At 38.7% G+C, this 25,932-nt stretch overlaps 2 protein-coding genes across 3 annotated transcripts in view; one reads left to right on the forward strand and one right to left on the reverse strand.

The window, feature by feature from the left end:
* LOC125297560 (epoxide hydrolase 1-like) overlaps nt 1-581 on the forward strand; it is a 10,904-nt gene extending 10,323 nt beyond the window's left edge. For both annotated transcript variants that reach the window (XM_048247991.1, XM_048247990.1), the window contains exon 9: nt 1-581. This exon is cut by the window's left edge and continues 736 nt beyond it. The gene's annotated coding sequence lies outside the window, so the exon portion shown is untranslated.
* A 118-nt stretch (nt 582-699) lies between these two features.
* Nucleotides 700-25,627, reverse strand: LOC125297638 (NLR family CARD domain-containing protein 3-like). The gene is made up of 8 exons (XM_048248094.1): nt 24,901-25,627; nt 8,173-8,276; nt 5,623-7,357; nt 5,137-5,307; nt 3,576-3,624; nt 2,568-2,692; nt 2,002-2,042; nt 700-1,881 (listed from the first exon to the last, which is right to left on the reverse strand). The coding sequence occupies exons 2-8, from the start codon at nt 8,231-8,233 to the stop codon at nt 1,055-1,057; spliced, it is 3,009 nt and encodes a 1,002-aa protein (XP_048104051.1). The 5' UTR covers nt 8,234-8,276; nt 24,901-25,627; the 3' UTR covers nt 700-1,054.
* Nucleotides 25,628-25,932: the final 305 nt, after the last annotated feature.

Raw genomic sequence — 25,932 nt, forward strand, 5'->3', positions numbered from 1 at the left:
CATCTATTCTATCAATTGTTCTAAATGTGTTGTGTTCCTAAAGAGTGGTTCCTCCTGACGTTACCTAGATATGTGCCTAACCTCACTTGTCCTGTAGTACAGGGAGGTATTCCAAGAACGTGGTTTAGTGACAAACCTGGTAAGTATGCTCAAGTGGTAAACCTCCTAATAGAAGAGCTGTATGGCTTCATTCTCCTAACAAAACAATGCCCTAGGGCTCTTGTCCTAGGAGACTTACCCAGTTTTTCCACTAAACCCCATACTTGGAATACCCCCCTGGTCCTGTGCGGCTGTGTACTGTATGTATACACTGGGTTCTCAAGTGCATTACTGTATTGCTGCAAGTGCCATTTACTCATATTCCTACTTAATAGATTTGGAATTATGCTTTTACTCCCTACACTGCAACGCCTTAGTCATGTTGCTATTTTATTAATGTTATCTTTGCATATTTGATTTTGTAGACTGTTTTTTGTTAAATGATGAATCAATATTGACTTGACAAAATACAAAGGCTACTATTATTTGTAAATATGAAGTACAACTGTGTTGTACATTCACAACTCATAATAAAACATTTTGAAATTACATAATTTTAAATACATTCTTTATTTGTTGCAAATGCTAAATACAAGATACAAAATTACAACAGTACAATGTAAACATTTGTAAAAAGTTACAATGACTTTGTCCGTGTGTATGTGTATGTGTCCTGTGTTATCATTGGTTGGTATTATGCTTGTCCCCTACACAGCAATGCTCCTTCAGGCACATCCTTGTATTAACATTAATGTTATCTTTTAATATTTGATTTTGTAGAGAGAATTATGTTTGTTGATGAATCAATACTTACTTGAGAAAATTATTATATTATTTGTAAACTGGTTTAGTGCCATCTCTATAGTGACGAGTCACACAAGTAATAATAAAATATATTCTGAAATTATTTTATTTCAAATCTTTTTTTTTTTTTTGCAAATGCTAAATACATAATGAAACATCCCAACAGTACAATATAAATCACTGACAGTACAATGTAATCATTTGTAGAAAGTTATAGTGGATTTGTCCGTGTGTATGACTGTGTGTATGGAGTTCCTGTCGGATAAGGAGGGGTTGCCCGTGTGTATGACTGTGTGTATGGAGTTCCTGTCGGATAAGGAGTGTTTGACTGTGTGTATGGAGTTCCTGTCGGATATGTAGTGTTTGACTGTGTGTATGGAGTTCCTGTCGGATAAGGAGGGCTTGTCCGTGTGTTTGTCTGTATGTATGGAGTTCCTGTCGGATAAGGAGGGTTTGTCCGTGTGTATGACCCTGTGTATGGCGTTCCTGCCACAAAAGGAGGTTCCTGTGTTATCTGGCACAGGGTTACAGTGGAGCCAACCAGTAGCCCAAACCCTGGATAGAGGGGCTCAGTGAATGGGGAGCGGAACGTGTGCAGGAGGGTGAGAGTGTCAGAGGAGGAGACGCTGTAGAAGGACAGAGTGCCGGCCGGCCAGTCCAGGTCCACTCTGACTCTTTTGGACTGGACGTGAGGGGTTGGGATGCCCGTGTGTTTGTCATTGTGCCAGGCTAAGTGAGTGTTCAAGTCGACCATCCAGGACTTGGCATTATTCCCCATCACAGTAGCACGGCCATCTCCCTTTCTGGATGCGCTTCTATACGACAGGCAGAGCGTGACCCCTCTGCCACTCCACTCCACCTCCCAGTAGCAGCGTCCAGACAGACCCTCTCGGCACAGAACCTGATACCAGTAGTCGAATCTCTCTGGGTGGTCAGGATAAGGCTGCTCCTCACTCACACAGGTCACCTTTCTGTTCCCCTCGGAGAGCAAGAGGTTTCTGTTTGCCGTGTTTGAGTCCAAGGTGAGATCACAAGGATCTGCAGATGAGAGGAGAGGGGGAAATAAACATACTCATCAGTATCTGAGGAGTGAAAGTGTCTATTTCATAAGTTAGTAAAACACATAATAAAACAAATAAAATAAAAATAAGGACTTACAGCCCTGCATATCTGGCCTCAATCTAATTTCAGGAAAGAAACTGTGGGATAAAAGGACACACACACACACACACACACAGATTAAACAAAGTCTCAAAAAAGGTACAGCAAGCATATTTGATGTATACAGAGTGAGGGAATAGCATTGGAATCTAAATACAATCTAGAAATCTCTATGGGCAAAACAACTATTTTTGGCTAATCAGTGGACTTCTCTGTACTTTGCAATTTGTTCAGTGTGTCAAATTGGTTCAAATTCTGCATATCGACTTTGTCTTTCATTTTATATAATTAAGACCTTAATTCTTCAAAACCATGCCACAGTTTGATTTAATATGGCTTTATTTTTTTTTACCAAGAAATGTAATGTAATTTAATTTAATGTTTTATTTAGTTGTAATGTTTTCATTTCTATCAACACACTATTTTTGTGATTGTCATTTCAATTGTCATTGATAATTTGTCATAGTATGAATACATTTGTGCTGGACTGTAGTTTATCACATGCCATGTAAACATGCCGGCAAAAATGAACTAATGTACTTGTGTGTGATTGTAATACATACTAAAGTGTCTTCAGTGCACAGTGGTAGTCCTTCAGTCTGGCAGAGAGCAGCTTCAGTGTTGAGTCTCCCTGGTTATTGTACCGAATGTCCAGCTCTCTCAGATGCGAGGGGTTTGTGATCAGAGCCTCGCTCAGCAAACGGAAACCCTCGTCTGAGATCTGGCAGTCTTTGACACTGAAGGAAGAGAAATGAAGAGTTAAGGACCATGTTAACGATAAAAGCAAATAAGTATCGCTCTGAAGGAAAACATCCATATATAAACTATAACAAAAAGATATGAAGATCAACAGATTGACATGGGAGGTGCATTTAAAGGAGAATTCCGGTGTGATATTGACCTAAAGTGTATTGAAACATGATACCGAGTGTGAACGTATGTCTCATAGCCCATCTCGGCTTGTCCCCTGCACTCCAAAATCTGGCTAGTTAGCCGATGCTACCAACAGCTTTTTCAATAGTGGTGCTTGACATCGGGCTAGCCATGCAAATAAATCACTGTTTTACACCCATTTACGAGGCTCGATGTATCTCCACACTTCATTGGTAGACTTCGAGGGCCCTGACATTTAAAACGAGACATTGAGAACTTTGAAAAGCACTGGTAGTTTACTTACAAGACGATTTATACAGACAGTATCTTCCATGGTTTAGCGTTTGCAGCCATCTTGAATTTAGTCACGATAAGTTCGAAATGGCGAGTAAGAATGAACAGGTATGATAAGGGATCAGATTCCAAAAATAATTCAGTGGAAATGCATGGATTCCAGTTGCTGCTACTGGAAGAAACTGGAATCCATGCACTTGAATTTTCAAGTTTTTTACTCGCCAGAAAACGTTTTAAGTGAATAAGTGAATCTATTAATGGTAAATGTATGGGTAACACTAACCTTAGTTTTTGCAGTTTACACTCGGACTGCCAAGACCCACGGAGAGATGCTGAAGGCTAGAGTCTTTGAGGACGTTGTTGCTGAGGTCCAGCTCTGCCAGGGAGTTGACTGACCTCAACACCGACGCCACAGCTTCACACGACTTGGTCCTCAATTTGCAGTCAGAGAGCCTGCAACACACAATAAACAACATAAATACTGAATGCTGTGTATTGTGTAAATGTAAACACTTGATATAAAACACTGCCCCTTCAATCACTGTTTTTAAATCCAGCCTCAAAACCCACTACTCTCTGGCTTTCTCTGTCCTTTTGCTTGATTTCAGTGTCCTGCTGTTCCTTGTTCATGTGTGTAAATGAATTTCATTTTGATCTTATTTTTCCTTTTCTTTTTCTTTCTGTTTTGATTGTGACCTTAACAGCACTAAGCTGTGTATAAATGTGCTTTATAAATTAATTTAACATACATATATCAGCTGATCACAAAACCATATACGACACTAGCATGAGTTGCACAGCAAAAGGTCACTTGTGATATGACTCTGCCTCTAGTGAAACAAGCTGGACAAGCAACTTACAGAAGTCAGACAAAGCAGGAACCTTCATCACTTTGTGAAAAGGATAATAATAGTAGGCAGAGTAACTAATAACACTAACAAACAACTGCTAAAGTTCACCTAGAAATGTGCTCACTATACTCGGAGTTTGGTAATAATGTACCTCAATATCCTCAGGTTGCAGTTGTCATGACACAGTCCCGCAGACAGATCCTGGACTCCACAGTCCTTGATTTTATTGCTGCTCAGGTCCAGTTGTTTGAGGGAGTTTGTTGACTGCAGAACTGCAGCCACAGCTGCACAGGACACATCACTGAGGTCACAGTCTGCTAGTCTGCAACACAGTGAGGACATGAATAAAAGACTAAACATTTTTTAATAATGCAGGGTTCCTGACTGTCCTATCGAAAATGAAACTAACGTTGCACAAACTTATAACACTACAATACTGGTATTAGTTTAATGAATAGTATTGCCGTACAATTTCACTTTAAGTTTCATCAGGACCCTTAAGCATAATAAGGTCCATTGCCAACCTCAATATCTCCAGGTTACAGTTGGCATGATAGAGTCCTGCAGACAGATGCTGGACTCCACTGTCCTTGATTTTATTGCTGCTCAGGTCCAGTTGTTTGAGGCAGTTTTGCGATTGCAGGACTGCAGCCATGGCTGCACAGGCTGGACTCCACTGTCCTTGATTTTATTGCACCAGAGGCAGTTTTGCGATTGCAGGACTGCAGCCATGGCTGCACAGGACGCATCACTGAGCTCACAGTCTACGAGTCTGCAACACAGTGAACATAAAAACACAGACGAGAGCGTTGAATTTGTTAAGAGGACCTCCATTACATGAAAGTACCAAATGTGGCTCAAAATGTTTAGGCAGTGAATTGTAACCAAAACCACGTCCAGTCTCTCACTTGTACACATTGTATTACAAACACTGGCCATATAGTGCTGACTGCACAGAACATACCTTTGCAGCAGAATAAAGACTGAATTCTCAATATACTGCAGTAAGTGATCATCATCATCTATATGGCCATTGCTGTTGGCCATGGCAGTTACTGTAGCGTGCTAGCAAGCTTTGATTCCACTATGTGTCTAATACTGAGGCATAACTCACCTTAGCGTCTGCAGTCTGCAGTTGAAGGTGCGTAGTCCAGCAGAGAGACACTGAACTCCAGAATCACAAAAGGGGTTGCTGCTCAAGTCCAGTTCGACCAGGAGGTTTGGGGACTGCAGAACTGAGGCCACAGCCTTACAAAGCGTATCACTGAGATTACAGCCAGTCAGTCTGTGAGAGAAAATAACACAACACTTGTATAATCTGTTGAATTAAACTATTAAGTACTTTTATTTGAGGCACATTTGTTAAGTTATATAGTATCTAGCTTGAAGACCATCTATACCAAGCACAGCAGCTAAATACTATTTAAAAGATACAAAGCACTCATTGTCCATAAATATCATTGTAGCTGCTTTGCAAGCACATGTTCAACATTCAAGAAATAAGTATGACAAGAGCAATGTTTGAAATGTAAGATATGATGATGGGGTGTGTCAGTTGCAATTATTTCATGCAGAATTTCATTCTCATTCAGACACTCACCGTGCCTTTCTGTAAATCCTCATAACAGGGAGGAGTCTCCTGCGACCTTCATCTGAAGTGTTGTATTTCTTCAGGTCAAATCCATCGGGCAGTCCATCGGACGTCAGGAGAGCAGTGGCCAAGGCCGAACAATGAGCAGGGGACAACTTGAACCCATTCGGTGACTTCAGGAGCTCTTGAATCTCTTCATCCAATGAATGATCCTTCATTTCAAATAAGCAGTGGAAAAGATTGATGTATTTTTCCGGAGCGATGTCTTCTTTGTCCAGATCTTTTATATACTGACAAATTTTCATTATGCCCGGAGAGCTGTTCATCGGGTGGGTGAGAATACATTGGTCTTGCAGTAGCCTCTGATTGGACTCCAAAGGGATGCCTAACAGGAAGTGCAGGAAAAGGTCCAGGTGTCCACTGCTGCTGTCCAATGCCTTCTTCACCGCATCCTCCAGGAACTCAGCCAGTGGTGCATGGGTCTTCTCAAGAAAAACCTCCAGGGTAGTGCAGTTGTCATTCAGGCACTTGTAATAGTTGAACACATGAAGAGCAGCAAGGAACTCCTGGACACTCGAATGTGAGAAGTAGTAGATCTTCCTCTCATTAAAGGCCAATTCTTTGATGATTCCTGGGTAAAACAAGCATTTCTTGATGTCAGTATTGTATTCTCTGAAGTCTTCTTCATGCAGCGCCATGTTCCCATGTTCCAGATGCTTAAAGGCCAGTTCCGCCAGTGTCAGTAGGCTGTCCATCTGGGCCACCTGTTTCTCTGTTTCACACTCAGCTTGATGCATGTGATTTGTTTGGATGAGCAAGAAATGTATGAACATCTCAGTCAGTGTTTTGGGGATTTCCTGGTTATTGTCCTTTTCCATCATCTGCTGAAGTACAGTGGCTGCGATACAACAGAATGCTGGAACGTGGCACATGATGTGGAGACTCCTGGATGCCTTAATGTGTGAGATGATTCTTTTGGCCTGACTCTCATCACTAATTCTCTTCCTGAAGTACTCTTCCTTCTGGGAGTCATTGAATCCTCGCACTTCTGTTACCTGGTCGATATACTGAGTAGGAATCTGACTGGCTGCTGCTGGTCGTGAGGTTATCCAGATAAGTGCAGAGGGAAGCAGAGTTCTCTGAATGAGGCTAGTCATCAGAACATCCACCGATGATATTTGTTTAACATCAGACAAATTACTGTTCTGTTTCAGATCCAGAGTCAATCGACTCTCATCCAAACCATCCAAGATGAACACAACTTGACAGTCTTTGAATACTTCACCATCATTCAACTTCATCAGTTCAGGGTGGAAGTCAAGCAGGAGTCTGTGAAGACTATACTGATCACCCCTGATTAAATTCAGCTCACGGAAAGAAAGGGGAAATATAAAATCTACATCCTGATTGGCTACCCCATCTGTCCAGTCAATAATAAACTTCTGCACCGAGACTGTTTTTCCAATGCCAGCAACACCTTTGGTCATCACAGTTCTGATGTGCCTCTCCTGTCCAGGTAAGGGCTTGAAGATGTCATTGCAGCTGATGGGTGTGTCTTCTGTGGTCTCCCCTCTGGGTAATGACTGTACCTGCCAAACCTCATGTTGCTCATATACCCCGTCGTTTCCTCCATCTGTGATGTAATGATCCTTTTGGACTGTTGCAGAATCAGTTAGGATGTCCAACCTGCTCTTCAGCCCAGCTTTATGAAGCTGTTTAACCCTCATCTGGACATCAACATCAGCTGAGTAAAAAGCAAAACACCAGAAATTTCACAATAATCGGGTTACAATTTTAATCAGTTTTCAATCTTCAGTGCAATCAAATTATGGCTATAGGGTCATTCGATTCATTCCTGGATGCTTGTGCCCACACACAGGTTTCAGTTTTGGGAAATTGCACATTTGACCAAAGCAATGAACTCCAAACATACGCAATGAACTCCAAACATAAATATCATACAGTAGTTAGTTGCTTGTACAAAAAAAAGAAATTCTGATGTACAAGCGAAAGGTGGTGAAGTAGGCTGTCTAGGTGTACTCACATGCTTGTCTAGGTGTCTAGGTGTACAGGTTGAGTACTCACACGTATGTCTAGGTGTACAGGTTGAGTACTCACACTTGTCTAGGTGTACAGGTTGAGTACTCACACGCTTGTCTAGGTGTTTAGGTGTACAGGTTGAGTACTCACACGCTTGTCTAGGTGTACAGGTTGAGTACTCACACGCATGTCTAGGTGTACAGGTTGAGTACTCACACGCTTGTCTAGGTGTACAGGTTGAGTACTCACACGCTTGTCTAGGTGTACAGGTTGAGTACTCACACACTTGTCTAGGTGTACAGGTTGAGTACTCACACGCTTGTCTAGGTGTACAGGTCAGTGGTGTGGTCTAGCTAGCTGTAGTGGGTATACTGTGACTAACCCCAAATGATAATATGTACTCTTGCCTATTTTTAGGTGGTACTGGGTATACTTATATGGTGATGCTTTTTCAGTGGGTATACTGTGTATTCCTGCGTATGACATAGCCTACAAAACTGGTACAGGTTGAGAACTCACATGCTTGTCTGAGGCCATTGTGTCCACAGGTGATGACACCATTTGTTCTTTGTTCAGTCATTGCACATGCAGATTGATCTCCTGTCTGATCAATCCTCAGCTCACTACAAACATAAATAAACTTTGTTTTCTTTACATGCAAATAGGATTATCAGTTCAATAACAACACAATCAATAAACATAAATAAATACACCTAAACAAACATAAATAAACCATGGTGTGAGAGTTAATCCTTTAGTCCTAAAATGTATGCCAAATTCTGAACTGTAGCTTGAATGCTATTCCTCGTTCTATAAATCACTTCAGATAAAAGTGTACTGTAATAAATGTAAAAAAAGCGCTAAAGAAGATTTGCTGTCCGGTCCCCCTACAGTTGAGAAGCACAATAATAAACAAACTAAATATGTGTATTTTGCAACAAATTCCTGAACATAATTCTGATACATACAGCAAAGATATTAACTCAAGTTAATAACTCACAGAACACACAAGACAACACTGTCAAAACCCTCTGTGAGTTCTTCAGAAGAATGTTTCCTTTGTTAGGTGTATTTTAAAAAGTATATAATCTACAAGCTAAAGCAGCTGAGAGATTTCACATACTCATCCTCCATTGCAGCTGACATATTTGTTGCAATGATCAGTATTTCATATTAGTATTGTATTTTTTAAAATAAAAATAAATAAGATTAAGTAATACAGATACAATAATCAAAAAAGTAGTTAGGGGGGAAAAAGTAATATTAGCAGTAGTAGTAAAAGTTAATTAAAAAAATCAATAACATGTAAATCATACCCATAGGCCCTGCTTTTCATGCTACTCTTAGCCAGACTTGTCTTATAAGCAAAGCAGGCTAATAGTGAATTTATGTAAACTAGGCTTTAAGCGATGTGTTGCATTAATCCAACTTAATGGTCATGGTGTAGCTGGCTTTCAGTGTTTCCCCTACAATGTATTCATCAGCGGCGCAGCGCCGCTCCTGGAATTCAAGCGCCACTGCAAAAAGAGTTGCCTAATTAAAAAAAAAATAGACGCAAGTGAACTTCAGGAACAGCTGCCGTTCGTTCAGATTTCATGTCAACAAATAATAGTAGGCTAACGTTGAAGGCGCAGTCAGGGATTCCACAGGAGATCATGCTTGTTTGTGTTTATGTTTAAGTTTATTAGCAGACGCAATTTTGTGCAAAAAAACGTAGCCTACATTATGTTAACCAAGGAACCAAATTAAACACGCCAGCGAGATAGCTCGCCCCTACCTTCAGTAGCCTATTCCCAGATAAATCCACGCATTGTTTCGTTTTTGTTTGTGATACAGGCAATGCTTTCAAGCCCTACCTTCAACATACCTAGGCTGTGAAACTAAGGTCTAGCTAGCCTATTGGTGGGTTTAATTGAATTTGAGTAATAGGATACACAAGCATTTACATCTGAGATAGTTTGTAATTCCTGTAGAGCTCATCAAAATTATAGATATAATACAAGACACTTATCTGCTATAATCCAAGTGAATTTTCTTCGAATTTTTGACCATTTATTTTACCAAATGACATGGGAAACATAATTAATTTCATCCACATATTCTTATGCACCATGCACAACAACGTAGCTTAAAACCGTGAGAATCAAGCTAGCGTGACGGACCGTCAAGGCATTAAAGTGACAGGCACTCAATTCGACTTGCACAGCACCAATACAGTGTAATGGCATGAAAGAGAAGTCTATATAGTTTATACAGTGCTGTGCAAAAGTTAAGACACCCATGCTGAAATTGACTAAAGGGAGGAATAAAAACATATTTTGCCTTTTGTCTTAATGCCTTAATTAAAAAAGAAATAGGACATCAATTATTTTTAATGCATCATGTATCGTAAATAAATACATTATATATAAATGTCTTAACTTATGCACAGCAATCATTATATTCTAAATAGTAATAGTTTGTACAGTGGCCTACAGTGTACAGTTGTACAGTGGCTAATACTAATAATGTAAATGAAAAAGGTGAAAGAAAAACATGAATAATCCTGTTCAAGTACTGCAATAATCATGCTTGTGTTGATGGTTATGTCATAATTTGTAACTCAATCTGTCAATTTCTTTCACAAAATCCACCAGAAGTCACAATTTAAGGAGTCATTTTTTCAAATGTTTCTCTTTTTTTTTTTTTTTTTTTGGGGCTTCCTACGATCAACAGCACCGCTGCTGGAAAAAATTCTAGGGGAAACACTGCGCTTAACTTTAAGTATTCTTCAAATTCATTAAAAGGACATACAACTAGGATGGGATACTATTTATCCTAAAAGGACATACAACTATATACAATGATCTACTAGTAGGCCTCCCTCTTTTTAAAAAGAAGGTCTATATCTACTTTGTTGTGTGTATGACAGGGTTTGATTATTAATCAGAACTATTATCATGCATCCCCTCAACGAGGTCTTTATGTGGTCGGATAGAGAGTCCAGAATGAATTTCATCAAGCCAGTACCTTTCCGGAAATGTTGCCATCTTTGCTGCCATCTTTAGGGGAAAGTCCGTAGGAGTTAATTGCCAAGTGTGCTCTGGAAATTCACAATTTTGTCGCCGTTTAAAAAAAAAAAAAAAAAAAAAAAAAACATAGTCCAGTATTTCTTTTGAAATTGAAATGAAGTTGTATGGACTGGACTATGTTTTTTTTTTTTTTTTAAACGGCGAAGAAATTGTGAACTTTCCCCTGAAGGTGGCGGCAAAGATGACAACATTTCCGGAAAGGTACTGGCTTGATGAAATTCATTCTGGACTCTCTATCCGACCACATAAAGACCTTGGGATACTTCGGTTTGGCTTTAGGGACCCTCTACTCACTACCACGTAAGTGCAATGTTGTTTGGAACTGTAGAAGAGGTATAAAAATAGCGTTTTGTAGCGGCGAAATAATATGCCCTTCTCACTTCCACGCTAACGAGCTTTGACTAAAAACGGTAACATCGAACTTTCTTAAAACACATCCGAATGACATGATTTGGATGTCAACTCAACGCATGTAATCTCAATAATCCGTAAATTGATCTAAAGTGCATTTTACTCCGGATAATTCCTTTAATGTAGCCGCCTGCAGCCGTCTAAGATGACTTATTTATGAGATTCTGATCTTAGATTTTTCTTAACCATGACATATAGATAGATAGATAGATACTTTATTGATCCCCAGGGGAAATTCAAGGTCACAGCATACAGACAACACACACACACACACACACACACACACACAAACACACATTCACTAACAGCAGAAAGTAATTAAATGTATATAATATAAAAAAAACACAACTAAGCAATAAGGACAGTAGAAAATAAATATATACTAAATTTACTAAAATACAAATTATACTAAATAACACTTAATCTAAACCAATTCTTAAAAAAACAGTATCCACATAGTGGGTGATTAATCAATCAAGATGTGCTTGCAATGACTGAGGCAGGGACTGAGCCTGTGATTCTCTGTTCATAAGGTAAGGTAAGGTAATGTGCTCTGTGTGAATGAGTGTCATGGTGATGGTGCAAATGAGTAAGTCAAACAGTGCAAGAATACAGTCTATATATATCTATATATAACTATATTAAGGAAGGCATAAGTGTGGTCACAGTTTGGCTGTGGCATGGAGGGAGGGGTTGTGCATATGTGCTAATATAGCACGCAAACAGTGAGGCAGAAGACAGTGGTAAAAAGTGGCTAGTGGACAGACAGTTCAAGACATGGAGGTGGTGAAGAGGCAGACAGACTATGCGGAGAAGTCTATTTCTCCTCTTCCCTATTTCTCAACTACGGGTTGAAAATGTATCAGAATCTCAGACATAATCACGTTATGCAGTCAGTTTAAGACGGCTGCAGGCGGCTTCATCAAGTCGAATCCCCCTAGTGCAGCCATCACCAAATGGCGGACCGCGGTCCAAGTCCAGACTGTGACGTGATCCTATCCGGATCCAGACCATAATAGCCTAATTTAGATTTCCACGTAAGATTTCAAAGCTGCGCTGAATGTTTCGTTGGTTAGGATAACAGCATTTAGGCCTACTTCAGGAGCTTCAGGAACCATCATTTCGCTTGCTGCTACTCAGCCAGTGAAATCTGTGAATTCTGATAAAGTCGTGTCAGTGAGTAGGCCTAAGTAGCCTACTATGGGGAAGAGACTGATAGCCTGAAACGAGCGAGGAGAGGATACGGGACGACCCAGAGGAAAGAAAATGTTAAAATGAGAGCTCCTCTCTTTCTCAATTGTTTCTCCTAGACAATAATGAGATCACAGTGATATAAAAAATGAGATTATTGCTTTTGTCTCCCGCTTCTCAGGTTTGTCTCTGGAGCAAAAGAGTTAAGTTATCTCAGTGTAGACTCCCTTTAATCTACAAATGAGATCTCATCAATATTTTAAATAATGCTCAGTGTTGTCTAATTTATACATCTCATATTTTACTCAGGCTGATCCACCAGAGAGCTCTCTCTGTAAACTCATGCAATTCTCATTTCAGATCTTTTTGGTAAATCTCAGATTAGGCTCCATCAGTTCTGTAAAAGAGATCTCTTCACAAGCTTGAACCGTTCTCATTCTAGTCATCTCAGTTTAGTCCTTTTTTGATTTACAAAAGAGATCTCAGCAAAGGCTTATACAATACTCAGACTTGCTCAATTTATATATCTCATATTTTACTCAGGCTTATCCATCAGAGAGCTCTCTAAGTGAACTAATGTAATGCTCATCCAGACCTATTTGTTTTATAAATTAGTCTGATCTGTAAGAGCTCTAGCTGTTGTACAACAATTCTCAAATGATTTTCATTGGCTTATTTGTTTTAATTGCACATATTTTCAAGTTCACATTTGCAAACAGTAGGCCTAACCATGTGATGTGACCACCACACATGACGATGCTCTGAGAGACCTCTGAAGTTCGCCTACAAAAAAGCTACCATCTATGCCCATATAAGGAGATCACCTGTTAAATTCTCGGCGCGGGAGGGAGACGAAATTTAAATCGAGGCATGAGCGTTTTCCTGAACGCACTTTTGTCTTCAACCTTCGAGTAGATATTATAATCAATGGTACGTGAAGGCGGCACAATTTGATTTTTGCTACCCCAGAGCTAACTTGCGACTTGTTAGCAAGTTAGAGAGATCAAGTTAGACTTCAGAGGTCTATGATGGTTGGACGTGACAAACTCGCGTGCAGAAGACTCCTACCAGAAAATGCAGTCTAGATTTGGCGCCCAGTGAAACCAAGTGAAACGGTGTGTGGGTATGAAGGATTGTGCAGAACTTGCCACCACGAAAACTCAGAGAAGGTACATTAACATTTTGGTAATTTGCTAACGTTCTTGCATATTTTTAGACTCAATATGTCATTGAACAACCTGACGAAGCAGCACATAAAGTTAGCTAGCTAGTTAATGTTAGCTACTTGTAAGTTACATCACTGGCTGTGCCGCTTGTATATAAAGCTAACGTTAGACAATTTAACGTTGCTAGCTTACTTTGCCTTATACAGCTTTAGTCTGTATGTTTTGAATGGTGTTAAGCCATGCTGTAGCCAAAATGCACGGAATTTTAAAATGTCTTTGGGATGTCAGTCAAGATGACGAAGCTAACGTTATTGCCACTGGTTTAAACTGATTCCAGCTCAATTCCACTGAAAAGAGGCCGGCAGCTTCTTAAAAAATTGTAAGACTACGCTAGACCATCAGATAAAATTGCTGAACAAACAGCGTACCAAAATGGTAAGTATATTTTCCCCCACAATATGTTCTCACTTTTGTTTAACCTGCTATAAATGACAGCATATTGTAACAGGAGTGAAAGGGCATTCTTGTAACCCAGGTAAACTAGGGAAGTAAGCGTTGCTTTCTGCGGTCGAGGGATCGAAAATAGGCAAGTCAGCATCTGCAGTCATGAATAACTTACCAGTCAACATTTCTTTTGCAATTAATAGAATCTGTAGCATGCAAATCAAACCAGCTATTAGCCTAACTGAAATAAAACCAGGGTATATATAGGTATGGTGAAGGGTATGTGATGTGGGGCTATCTATCTATCTTTTAATTACAAAGGCCAAGGGAACTTTATCAGGATGCATAGTATCCTGAGTCCAATCAATAACTGGCCTTTAAAAATAAAAATCTGCCTGCCTCTATGGGATTTTAAATCCCATAGGGTGTTCCTTACTTATGCCCCCTGTATTTTAAGGAATAACATTTATTAATTTACGATACCTGGTTCATTCACAAAGAATATTGGTGTGTTTAAAGGTTGGATTTTTTCCTCATTTTTTAATCAATTTCCAACAGATGATTTATTGTATCCTCTGGTTGTCTTAACTTATGCACAGTTGATGGTTTTATAAAGACACCCCTACACCAATAAATAGTTAATGTAGACTGTCACACAATGGTAAGTGGAACATTGGCCACAGCTTGTAACAACTTCATTTTTTACCATTCTTTGCGTAGGGATGTGTAACCTTGTGTAACTTTGTGTAACTTGGGAATTACAACAGAAAGGAACACGTTTCAGCTAATCAAAATCAATGACTGGAACTGTCAGTTTCAGAGCTATTATTACCACACTGATAGATTGATTTTGCTTTTTATTTGCAGCCTACGTTATGCACTGTGGAACGCTCTCTTGGATGGACAGCTGTGGAATCCATAAAGGTCAAGAAGGCTTTTATTCACGAGGGCTGGAGGTTCCAAAACTAATTTTCTCTTATTTTAAATTATTTCCAATTGTGGTGAGCATTATTGGTGGGCTTTTTATAAAGGGTTGGCCTCTATTGCACTAAAATTATTCAACCTTTATACAGTTAACATCAAACTGTGTGTATTCTGAAAAGCTACAAAATCACATTGTCATAGAAATGATGGAGGCCCGAAATTTCCACTAGGTTTTATGAAGATATTTTACAGATGGGCTGAACATACATCAAAAGTAAAAAAAATGACATGGCCAAAATGATTAACTCACCAACAATATTTGTTGTATGGTGTATACCAGGGATCACCAAATGGCGGTCCGAGTCCGGACCGTGACGTGATCCTATCCGGACCCAGACCATAATAGCCTAATTTAGATTTTCACGTAAGATTTCAAAGCTGCACTAAATGTTTCGTTGGTTAGGATAACAGCATTTACTTCAGGAGCTTCAGGAACCATAATTTAAACTTGCTGCTACTCAGCCAGTGAAATATGTGAATTCTGATAAAGTCGAGTCAGTGAGTAAAGTAGCCTACTATGGGGAAGAGACTGATGGCCTGAAACGAGCGAGGAGAGGAGACGGGACGGGACGAGAAACAATCAGATGGATATCTAAGTTAACGATAAGTAAGTTATTTTCAAGTCATCGATTGCTCAAAGAGGAGGAAGCTAGACAGCGAGAACAGAGCTTTATATAACGATACGTAGGCAATACCACGCAAAACTGTCACGTCCGTAACGCCAACTAGGCTAAATATGGATGTGACAGTTTTGCGCAGAATTGCCCTGGACCTCTTCTATTCTGAGACAGGCGATTTTAAAAGAAGCACCTCTACTAGACAAAGCATATTGAGCAAGCATAGGATAGGCTAGGCCCATTCAACAGTGAACTGAGACCACAGAATATTTTACGATTTAAGAAGGCAATATGATTGATCCACCACAATCTAGTTAAGCCGACATGCATTCACTGCCCAACAACGTGATGTTCCTGGGTTTCCAGGATTTTGGGTCAACATAAAAAAAACAAAAAAAATTAAATTAAACTTGCTGATTAATGGGTTCAAGGAACCAGCCTTGTCTCAGCTCGAATTTTTTTTTAAGTTCACGTTAAGATCTTTAAAATAGCCAAGGCTACTCAGTTTTTCTCCCCAATCACTCTTATCTTGCCTTATTTCTCCTCATTTCGAATGTTGCCTTTTAGGCTACTTATTTTATTTCACATTAAACATTAGGCTTAGGCCTACAATCTTCTTGAATTTCCCCTTGGGGATCAATAAAGTATCTATCTATCTATCTATCTATCTATCTATCTACAACTAGGCTCCATCCATCCATCTTAATATTATATATACACAGTGGCGATTCTAGACATTTTTAACAAGGGTGGCACTAGTGAGTCACTGATTCAAGGGTGGCATGAGGCAAAACATCCAGATAAACAGAAACAGGCTCAAGATGTGAAATTAGCACAAATACATTAGGAAAACCAGATGCAAACACCATACTCATAAATTGAAGGACAAAAAAACACAAATACCTTACTCTCACATAAAATGTCTTTGTATTTGAATAAAATTTAATACAAACATATTAAAGTTAATTATCTAAGTTGTCTGTCACTGGGCTATGCTGTTCTAAAACAAATTCCATCATGGGGACATTAAAATATAATCAATTTTATTATATTACTGTAAATGAAGATATACAAAATATACTCATCCAAGACATTTCCCCCACTCTATGGCCATCTATTTTTGTAGCTGTTACAATAATTTGACCTGCTTTTTTGTCTATTTGTTTATTTTCTCAAGAAACTTGAGGTTGGTATGAAGGAGTGTATTGTGTATGTGAGCAATTTCATCTTCCTGAATCTCAATATTATGATCACAACAAGTCTGGGCAAATTATTAATTAAATTTTCACGTGGGGTAACTTGTTGCAGGGCAACCATAACCGGTTCCATGTGTTTGAATTGGATGACTTCCATGTGTTTGAATTGGATGACTAAAGTTCTCAAGAAACTTATCTCCCTGAATCTCAATATTCTGATCACAACAACTCTGGGCAAATTACAAGTCAGCACCAGTGCTGCATACATTGTTTTGCACTTTTATAATCACATCACCAAAAGTAGGTTATTGGTTTTACCAAAATAATTTGGCACTATTTTTAAACTACAAACCTATAAAGTATTTTGATACAAAATATGATGCCATTTTTTCCAACTAAATAAAATAAAAATGACAACATACTATTTTGTATTTTACATACATGTATCAGACATACTGCCTATCCCTGGCTGTTGGCTGCATAGTGTTTATTTTGTCACCTATTTTTAATTTAGTCTTAGTCTTGTGACGAAATGTCCTTTTTAGTCTTTGTCATATTTAGTCATTCAAATATCATTTTTGTTAGTCAAGTTTTAGTCGACTAAAGGTCTCGTCATTTTAGTCTAGTTTTAGTCAAAAGAAAACTAAAGGTATCTTAGTCTTAGTCAGTTTTAGTCAACACTTTTTAGTCTTTTTTTTTTTATAACAAATTATTTCTGATTACCATTTGAGTCAAATAGTGTCACACATCTCAGTTTTCAAACAATATTGTGTGTCCACAGGGCTACTCGTCTGTTATAATTACTCATTCAGATTTTTTGTCAGTCAGTATGTTTACATGCACAGGTAAGTTGAGCTACAGTTATATCTCGGCTGGGATTTGAACAGACAGTAAAATATTTGACTGGACCACGGTCATATTCGTAGACCAGTGTTTCTCAAAGTGTGGTCCGGGGATCACTGGTGGTCCGCAAGCTATCCCAAGTAGTCCGCGAGCAGATGTGGTAAAATATAATATAGATGAGTTGTTTGCAATATTGAACCAACTTGTATGTAAAAACAGTTCTGCAACACTGTCTATGTAAGATATGCCAGTTTAAATCATACAGTATGAATCCACACAATAAGCAAAGTGCAAAGACAGTAAGCAAGGTGGTTCAGTGAGTAGGCCTATTGTGTAGACTAATTATAGGCTATTGTTGAAGTAGGTTTTTTTTGCTAGGGTTAGAAGTGGTCCTGAAACTGAAAAAGTTTGTCATAGGCCAAAGTATTAATGTTTTACTCCGCCTCGCTAGATGGCGATATGCACCCAAACACAACACATTCTCCAAACAGACTCTCAATTTTAGCCATAGCTAACTTTCCATATTAGCTTACTTGCTAGCAAACTTTGCATCATCAGTCTAACTAGTTAAATAGTTGACATTACATGATGAACATTTTCATATGGACATTCTGGGGGATGTTAATTTGTATGAGAGAAGCTTCAACTTCTGGGTATGTAGCATTGTGGCACAAAGCTTAGGTAGTTAGCTTGATAACTCTGGCAGAAATTGCAGTGTTCTTGTTCCATGTAGTTTTGTGTTGCAGCCACAGGAAGTATCGAAATCACAATTCTTGATGTGGTATCGGTATCAAAACAATAATTTTGGTATCGTGGCAACTACACTAGTCTAATTTCTTAGGATATGCGCAAACAATACTTTGGGTTTTCGCACCGGCAGCAATGAATCAACATAATCAGTCGAAAGGAGAGGACAGCACATCATGGGGAAGTGTTGTTTTAATTGTCATTATGGATTTGATCTGGTGTTTTACAACCGCATAATGGGTGTGATGTAGGCCTTAATTTTCATGTAAGTGGTCTTAAAAAGGTCTTAAAAAAAAAAGTCTTATTTGGGGTGGTCAAACTTGGGGAAACCCTGTAATGGAAAAGAAGATACGAAGGCTTTTTTTGCCATATTGAGTCAGCTTTACTTTCTTGTCCATAACTTGTCTAGGTTATGACACATTTTATTGTTCTTTGTCCTTTGGACAGTGCCTGGTGAGCTCGAACAACAAGGCTTTGAATCAGTTTACACCAGATTTGCCCTTCAATGAGACTGTGTGACATGTTCCAGCAATACTCATCACTCACTGTAAAAAATTCAACTTGCCTTTAGTACTGGCAAATAACTTTTCTGACTAAACAGAACTCAAATAATCAAATAGTGTAGTAAAACTCATTATAACAAGTTTTTACAACTAATTTGGGAAATTCACCTAACAAACTTAAGAAACTGAGTTGACTCAACTTGCATAATTAAGTATCTATAAGAGAGAAGTTTCCGAAGTTCACTGAACTTCTTAGTCAAGTTAGGCGCAAGCGCATTGTTTCCTAACGTATCAAGGCTTAACTGTGGGCTGCAGATTGAATTTGTCAGGAGGACAGAAGCCAGTCACCTTCCCTACCTGTATGCAGCGTGGAGCAAATGACAACAGCATTGTCAAAGGTAAGTAAGGCATTTAGTTTTATCCAATATCCAATTGTTATGATAGTCAGTCTTTCTCGGTGTCGTGTTGCTTTAGCTAAGCTGATCTGACTGCCCACATTCCGTTAGCAGCTATCACTAGCTAACGTTAGTGATGTCTAGTTATGACTGTGAATGGTAAAAGCTTGCAATGTTCTGAGAAGACATAACCGGTAATGCTGAACAAGGATGTTCCTAAAACATTCACTTTCAGGAACAATTTTGTGTAAAATGGATATCAGCAAGGAACGTTCTTGGAAATAGTGTGGTGTTGTTGAAATAGTGGCTATTAGGCGAAGCTAGCCTGCTAGCTAATCTTAGTAGCTTAATTCCACAACTAGTGATAGCCGTAGCTGCTACAGCTCAATTATCAGTATAATTGTCTGGTTAGCTATTTCCCTGTTTTGCTGAAAACATGTATGTTCCTAAAATATTCACCTTTATAGAAAGACCTTTGTATTGGATGCCAGCGAGGATAGCTAGCTCACTGTGGAATAAGCTAAACCCCTGATTAAACCTTACTCCCTACCAAAAGTTTTTAGCAATGTCTTGCAACTGCTGCTACTCGATCTGCAGAGGCTGCATATAGGTTGAAAAAAATTAAATGGAAATGTAATTTTTAATGCAACATATGTCAATAGAATGCAGGCACATAAAACAATGGCAACCCCACATTCGCCCGATCGCTCCTTAAAAATGCTTGATCAGAGCCAACAAATGGACAAGTTATAGCTTCATCACTACGAAATGTCCTCCAAGATGTTTAAAAAAGTCCACTGCACTACAAACCTATATAAAAAAATAATAATTTTCTACTCTTGTTTGTTGTTGCAGGAGTGTCCATTTTCTCACCCGGATGTAGAGACCCTCCTGACCCATTACAGGCTTCATAACGGTCACCAGGGAAAAAAGCTGGCTCTGCCTCCACCCCAAGTGCATGTGCATCTTTAAGACTTCAGGTAAGCTTACATTAAAATTGAATTTGGCACGGTACCATGCAAAAGACAAATCACCTCAGGTCTAAACTACATTCAGTTGTCAATGCGTGTACATTCCAATGTGATTGTAGTGTAGTGGACTTTTTAAACATCTTGGAGGACATTTACGTTAGTGGTGAAGCTATAACTTGTCCATTTGTAGGCTCTGCGACCATAGCATTGGCAACTTTATACACACAAAAAGTAGGAAGCACAAACACTTCACATTTAGGGAACTCAAAATGCAGTAGGTGCACCAGTTAATAATGAACTCAACGTGTTTTAAAATGTATGCAAATTATCGATATTTTATTAGATACTGCCTAATTTGCATATGTAAAGACTAAATTACAGAAAACTTGTAATACATTATTTTCTCATATTAATGGAAGTAATCTACTGGGAAAGTTGCATAGTGATATCTGCTAGTTAAAAATGTTACCCTATTCACTAGTGTCTCGCCTTAAGTAAAAAAAGAATTAAGAAGACATCTGAGCTGCACCATTGCGGAGAACCATTGCCTTTTAATTTATTTTTTTGCAAATTTAGTGATGTAGTTCTGTGCTTTTCCACCAAGGATGCAGATGCTGAGGAGGACTAGAGGCATGAAAATTGGAATCTTGACCGTCATTGAAGACGACCTCGCCATGAAAGCACCAGACACTGTTACCAATATCGCCATCGTCCTGGAAGAGACTGTTGTTCTACAGGACATCAAGGATCTTCCATCTGCACTGGCCTACCTATGCGGACTCCTGCACGACATGGGGTGCCAATACTTATGACCCCTGTATTTTAAGGAAGAACATTTATTTATTTATGATACATTATTCATTCACAAAGAAAATTGGTGTCCTTAAATGTTGGATATTCCCTCATTTTTTAACTTAAGGCATTAAGATCAATTTCTAAAAGATGATTTAATATTCCTCTTTTTTCAGCAAGCGTTAGCAGAGGTGCCAGTAATTCTGGAGGGTACTGTAGGTCAGGGGTGTTCAAACTGGCTAAAAATAAAAACATTGTTTGATCTATTTGGATTTTTGAGTTGTTATTTAGACTTGTTTTTTCTTGTTAGAGTCAATGTATTAGTTGGAATTGATATATATTTTCAAGTTGGGAGCATTTGTTGATTCAACTTGATTATCTAAGTTATTTACTGTCAAGTAAAACTTACTCAAAAAAGCTAGTGAAATGTGTTGACTTGTTTTTTTAAGTTGGAAGAACTTTTGATTCAACTTGAATTTTTGAGTTGCCAACCTATTGTAAGTCCACCTTACTTACAATACTAAATTGGCATTACTAGATATTTCAAGTTAAAAGCACTTGATTCAACTTGACTTTTTGAGTTGCTAACCTACTGTAAGTCCACCTTACTCAGAATACTAAGTTTGCATTACTAGATATTTCAAGTTGGGAGCATTTGTTGATTTAACTTGATTATTTGAGTTCTTCACTGTCAAGTTGAAATTACTCAAAAAAGCTAGTGAAATGTGTTGACTTGTTTTTTTAAGTAAACGCAGAGAGTTTTTTTTTACAGTGCACTTAAACCTCACTGATCACAGGAGAAATGTTCCTGTTGAAACCCACTATCAGAACTAAACAAGGCAACGCTGCATTTAGTTGTTATGCGTTCTGACTATGGAGCCAGCTCCCAGATGACAAAAAAATTTGCCCAAATTACTTTTTTGACATCAGGACTCAAGACTCATCTTTGACATCAGAACTAAACTATTTTCAGATGCCCATTTCTTTTTTTACAATGAATAGGCTTAGTCCAACCAAAACAAGGTTTTGCCTAGTGGTAAGCTGGATAGGGGTTAATCCTAGCCTGACAATACAGTTTACTCACTAGATGAGGTGAGGGAATAAACAAACTTGTTTAAGCTTGACAAATATATCAATACAATCTGTTTTTCAATTGGGCATCATATAGCAAATGTGAGTCGTAGCAATCACATCCCCCATTCTTTGTTTAAGTGATTAATAAGGTGTGTCTGATCTTTGTGCTGTATCAAAATTCCCACAGTTATGAAAGCAGACGGTCAAACAAATGTCTTACTTTGTATTTTTGAGTGGCTCACAAACTAACAATGTTCTATTTTCTGCTCTTCTCTCCCTCCTCCCTTTGGTTGGTTCCACCACCAGGATAAAAGACGCAGATTGACCAGCCCACGCTTTCATCCACCATTGTACACAGTATGGCACGCTTTGGCACAAGTTCAGTTTGTTTATGTTATTGTTTATTAGTTCATTTCTCCATGTTGTATGATTTATAGATAGACTTAAATTGTCATTGTGCAGTTGGTCCGTACAATGCAATTTGCTTGTGCAGCTTTTAAAAATAATACTCACATACACACAAAAAAATAAAAAATAAGAATACACATTATAAAAAGAACATATCAAGGCATTAACATGCTTCCATTGCTTAAAGTCCATTTTTAAAGTACAACTGTTTTGCTTTGTTTTATAAAATAAAAGTTTGAAATGCTATGGAGTGCCCTATTTTTTGACCCTCAAACTGATATCTCAATTGTAACTCCTACTTCTCAACAGTTTCTCATTGCAATGTCTCCTCATTTGCTCTATTATTTCTCCTAAGGAGAAACAAGTTGTAAATGAGACTACACTCAAACATATAAGAGATCTCTCGTATTTATCCTGCTTCTCAAACTAATATCTCTTATGTGACTCCATCTGCTCTATTATTTCTCCTAAGGAGAAACAAGTTGTAAGTGAGACTACACTCAAACATATAAGAGATCTCCTGTATTTCTCCTGCTTCTCAAACTAATATCTCTTATGTGACTCCTACTTGTCTTATTGCTATGTGTCTCATCTTTTGCTTGTTTTATTTCTCCTAAGGCAAAATTAGGAGAAATAATTGTGACAAAAGTAATACTTAAATGATCCTTAAAAGAGAATCACCATTTTGCCTCCATAGCAACAGAAGGGATACAAATGAGAAGCAAAAGTTTCCTCTGGGGAGAAACTTATCTAAGTTAACGATAAGTAAGTTATTTTCAAATCATCGATTGCTCAAAGAGGAGAAAGCTAGACAGCGAGAACAGAGCTTTATATAACGATACGGGGGCAATACCACGCAAAACTGTCACGTCCGTAACGCCAACTAAATATGGATATGACAGTTTTGCGCGGAATTGCCCTGGACCTCTTCTATATATTCTGACAGGCGATTTTAAGCGCCAATTTGAAGCACCTCTACTAGACAAAGCATATATTTTGAGCAAGCATAGGGTAGGCTAGGCCCATTCAACAGTGAACTGAGACCATAGAATATTTTACGATTTAAGGCAAGATTGATCCACCACAATCTAGTTAAGCTACATGCATTCACTGCCCAACGACGTAATATTCCTGGGTTTCCAGGATTTCGGGTCAACATAAAAAAAACTAAAAAAAATAAATTAAACTTGCTGATTAATGGGTTCAAGGAACCAGCTGTGGAATATCCATCCATGTCTCAGCTCAAATTTTATTTTAAGTTCACGTTAAGATCTTAAAAATAGCCAAGGCTACTCAGTTTTTCTCCCCAATTAGGCTACTCTTATCTTGCCTTATTTCCATTGGCCTAGGCCTACAATCTTCTATTTCTTGAATTTCCCCTTGGGGATCAATAAAGTATCTATCTATCTACAACTAGGCTCCATCCACCCATCCTAATATTATACATACATATAGGCTACATAGCCCGCACGTTATTATGATTCTTCGGACCTTTGCTTAAGGACATTTTCCGTAACTGGACCTCGATGAAGATTCATTGAATACCCCTGCCCTAGTGTCTCGAAGAGACTATTCAAATCGTGCTTTTGCAAGAACTCTGGATTTCCACGGTATGAACTTTGGCGTTTAAGGGCGTTTTTGGGAGGTAACCAGGTACGCATGCTTTTGGAGGTGCAAATAAACGCTGCATTGCCATTGAGCTCACATAGGCTAGTAAGGAGCAGGCTCAAGGGTTAAGTATTTTCTGGTGTTTAGTTGTAAAATGAAGGCACAGTTTTTATAGCCATAGGCTACATGCGTGTTCACTTCTGGCTCCTTGGCTATCAATTTGGTAACGATAACGGGCTATTTGACGTCTTTAGAACACTAAAAATATCGGAGGTGTCAAATGTTGAGTTACTCCAGTCTAGATTTGTTGACATTAATCACTCTGATGTAGGCTATTGCTATTGTCTATCCAAAGTAAAAGGCCTGTTCCGAAGTTAACTGATGGTCAAATCAACCAAAACTCCGATTGTTTGCACCTCCAAGTGGTGTGTGACGTAGGTCTGTGACGCGCGTTTGTGTGAATGAATGAAGACACTGATCGGAACTGATGCGCAACAAGTGTGCAACTTTGACGCTGGATTCCGTTCCCGATAGTAGGCTATACAAGCGAGACTAGTCTAAACTTTCGTCGTATCACTAGGCTACAATCTACTGATAGCTATTCAAATGAACTTTCATGTCATTGAAACAGAATTGATAACCACTCAAGAAGTTAGCAAGAGGTTATAAGCGAGTAACCGTAAACAAGCTGGAAAGGCATGCGACGCCATTTCGCATTCTGCTCACTTTTAACCTGAGCCTGCTAAGTGTAGCCTTCAGTTAGACTTGATATGGGCCTACAATTAAATACGCATTGTTCTAATCGAATATGGGGTAGTCTACTCACCTTGAATCCCGATTACAGCTTATTAAAATCTTACAAAAGATAGGCCCATAGCTGACACGGCCACCGCCGAGATCGTCTTTTCGCTAGTAGCCTACATTACTTTCGTTTTCAGTACCACGTGGTACGCACCTGTGTCACGTCATCCGGAGAAATATTCTTTGGTCACCGCCATTTACCGAGTTACGCGTCCCATTGACTTACATTCAACACATGTAAACAAAATGTCAATTATGTGCTCAAACTAACGCTGCTGACTTATGCCAGCAACCATTTCACTTTGATAATCAACGTTATTCCCGTACAACACAGCAACAATAACAGAATTTGGATCAAGCAATGAGGAGCAATCTTAGGCAAAGTGTCAGCCCAAGACTGTGCCCACTGCCAAAATGTATGGTCGTTTAATGTCGAATGTCAAGGAAGTATAAGATTATATGACGGTCGCTTCTTTTCTAATAAGTATAATGTGCTACATTACATTATGTCTGTCCACCGTCCACAAGGTGGAGTAATGTCACTGCACTTCGGGCCTTTTTTGGATGTAAAAGCAAGCAGTGAAATGGCGTCATCTGGTGGTCGTACAGCAATAGCGCCATAAAATATTTTTAACAGGACATTACAGTAGAAATCTAGTTGTTTCTTACTAATTAGTCGTGTAATACAACTTTAATCATTTTTATAGCCTACTACTGTATAGTTAACTTTGGCCTTGGTGCCCTGACATGTGGCCTTTGTGCCCCCCACCAAATATGCCCAACTGAAGGCCAAGTGGCCTTGCCCCCAGAATGGTGAAATTCCAAGCCTGGTCAAGAGGCTATGGTAACATCAATATTGTGAAAAGGGGTCAACAAGGTACAGTAAATAGTGGATATGACAATAACATAGGTTAGGCAACACCATTATTTAAAGCCTAGCTTGCTTAATAGAAAATATGCATGTAAGTAAACATGTATTTGGACAGTCTTTTTTCCAAAAGGAACTTCAGCTGTCTCAAAATGTAGAGGAGTAAAAAGTAAGATATTTGGCCTCAAA

The sequence above is a fragment of the Alosa alosa genome, chromosome 7 (genome assembly GCF_017589495.1).
Source record: "Alosa alosa isolate M-15738 ecotype Scorff River chromosome 7, AALO_Geno_1.1, whole genome shotgun sequence".
NCBI lineage: Eukaryota > Metazoa > Chordata > Actinopteri > Clupeiformes > Clupeidae > Alosa > Alosa alosa.

Coding starts and splice junctions, on each gene's coding strand:
- LOC125297638 (XM_048248094.1), bottom strand. CDS start 8,233: ATGACTGAACAAAGAACAAATGGTGTCATCACCTGTGGACACAATGGC. Junction 5,308..5,622: donor AGGATTTACAGAAAGGCACG/GTGAGTGTCTGA, acceptor TTTCTCTCACAG/ACTGACTGGCTGTAATCTCA. Junction 2,693..3,575: donor CGTGTGAAGCTGTGGCGTCG/GTGTTGAGGTCA, acceptor TTGCTGAGCGAG/GCTCTGATCACAAACCCCTC.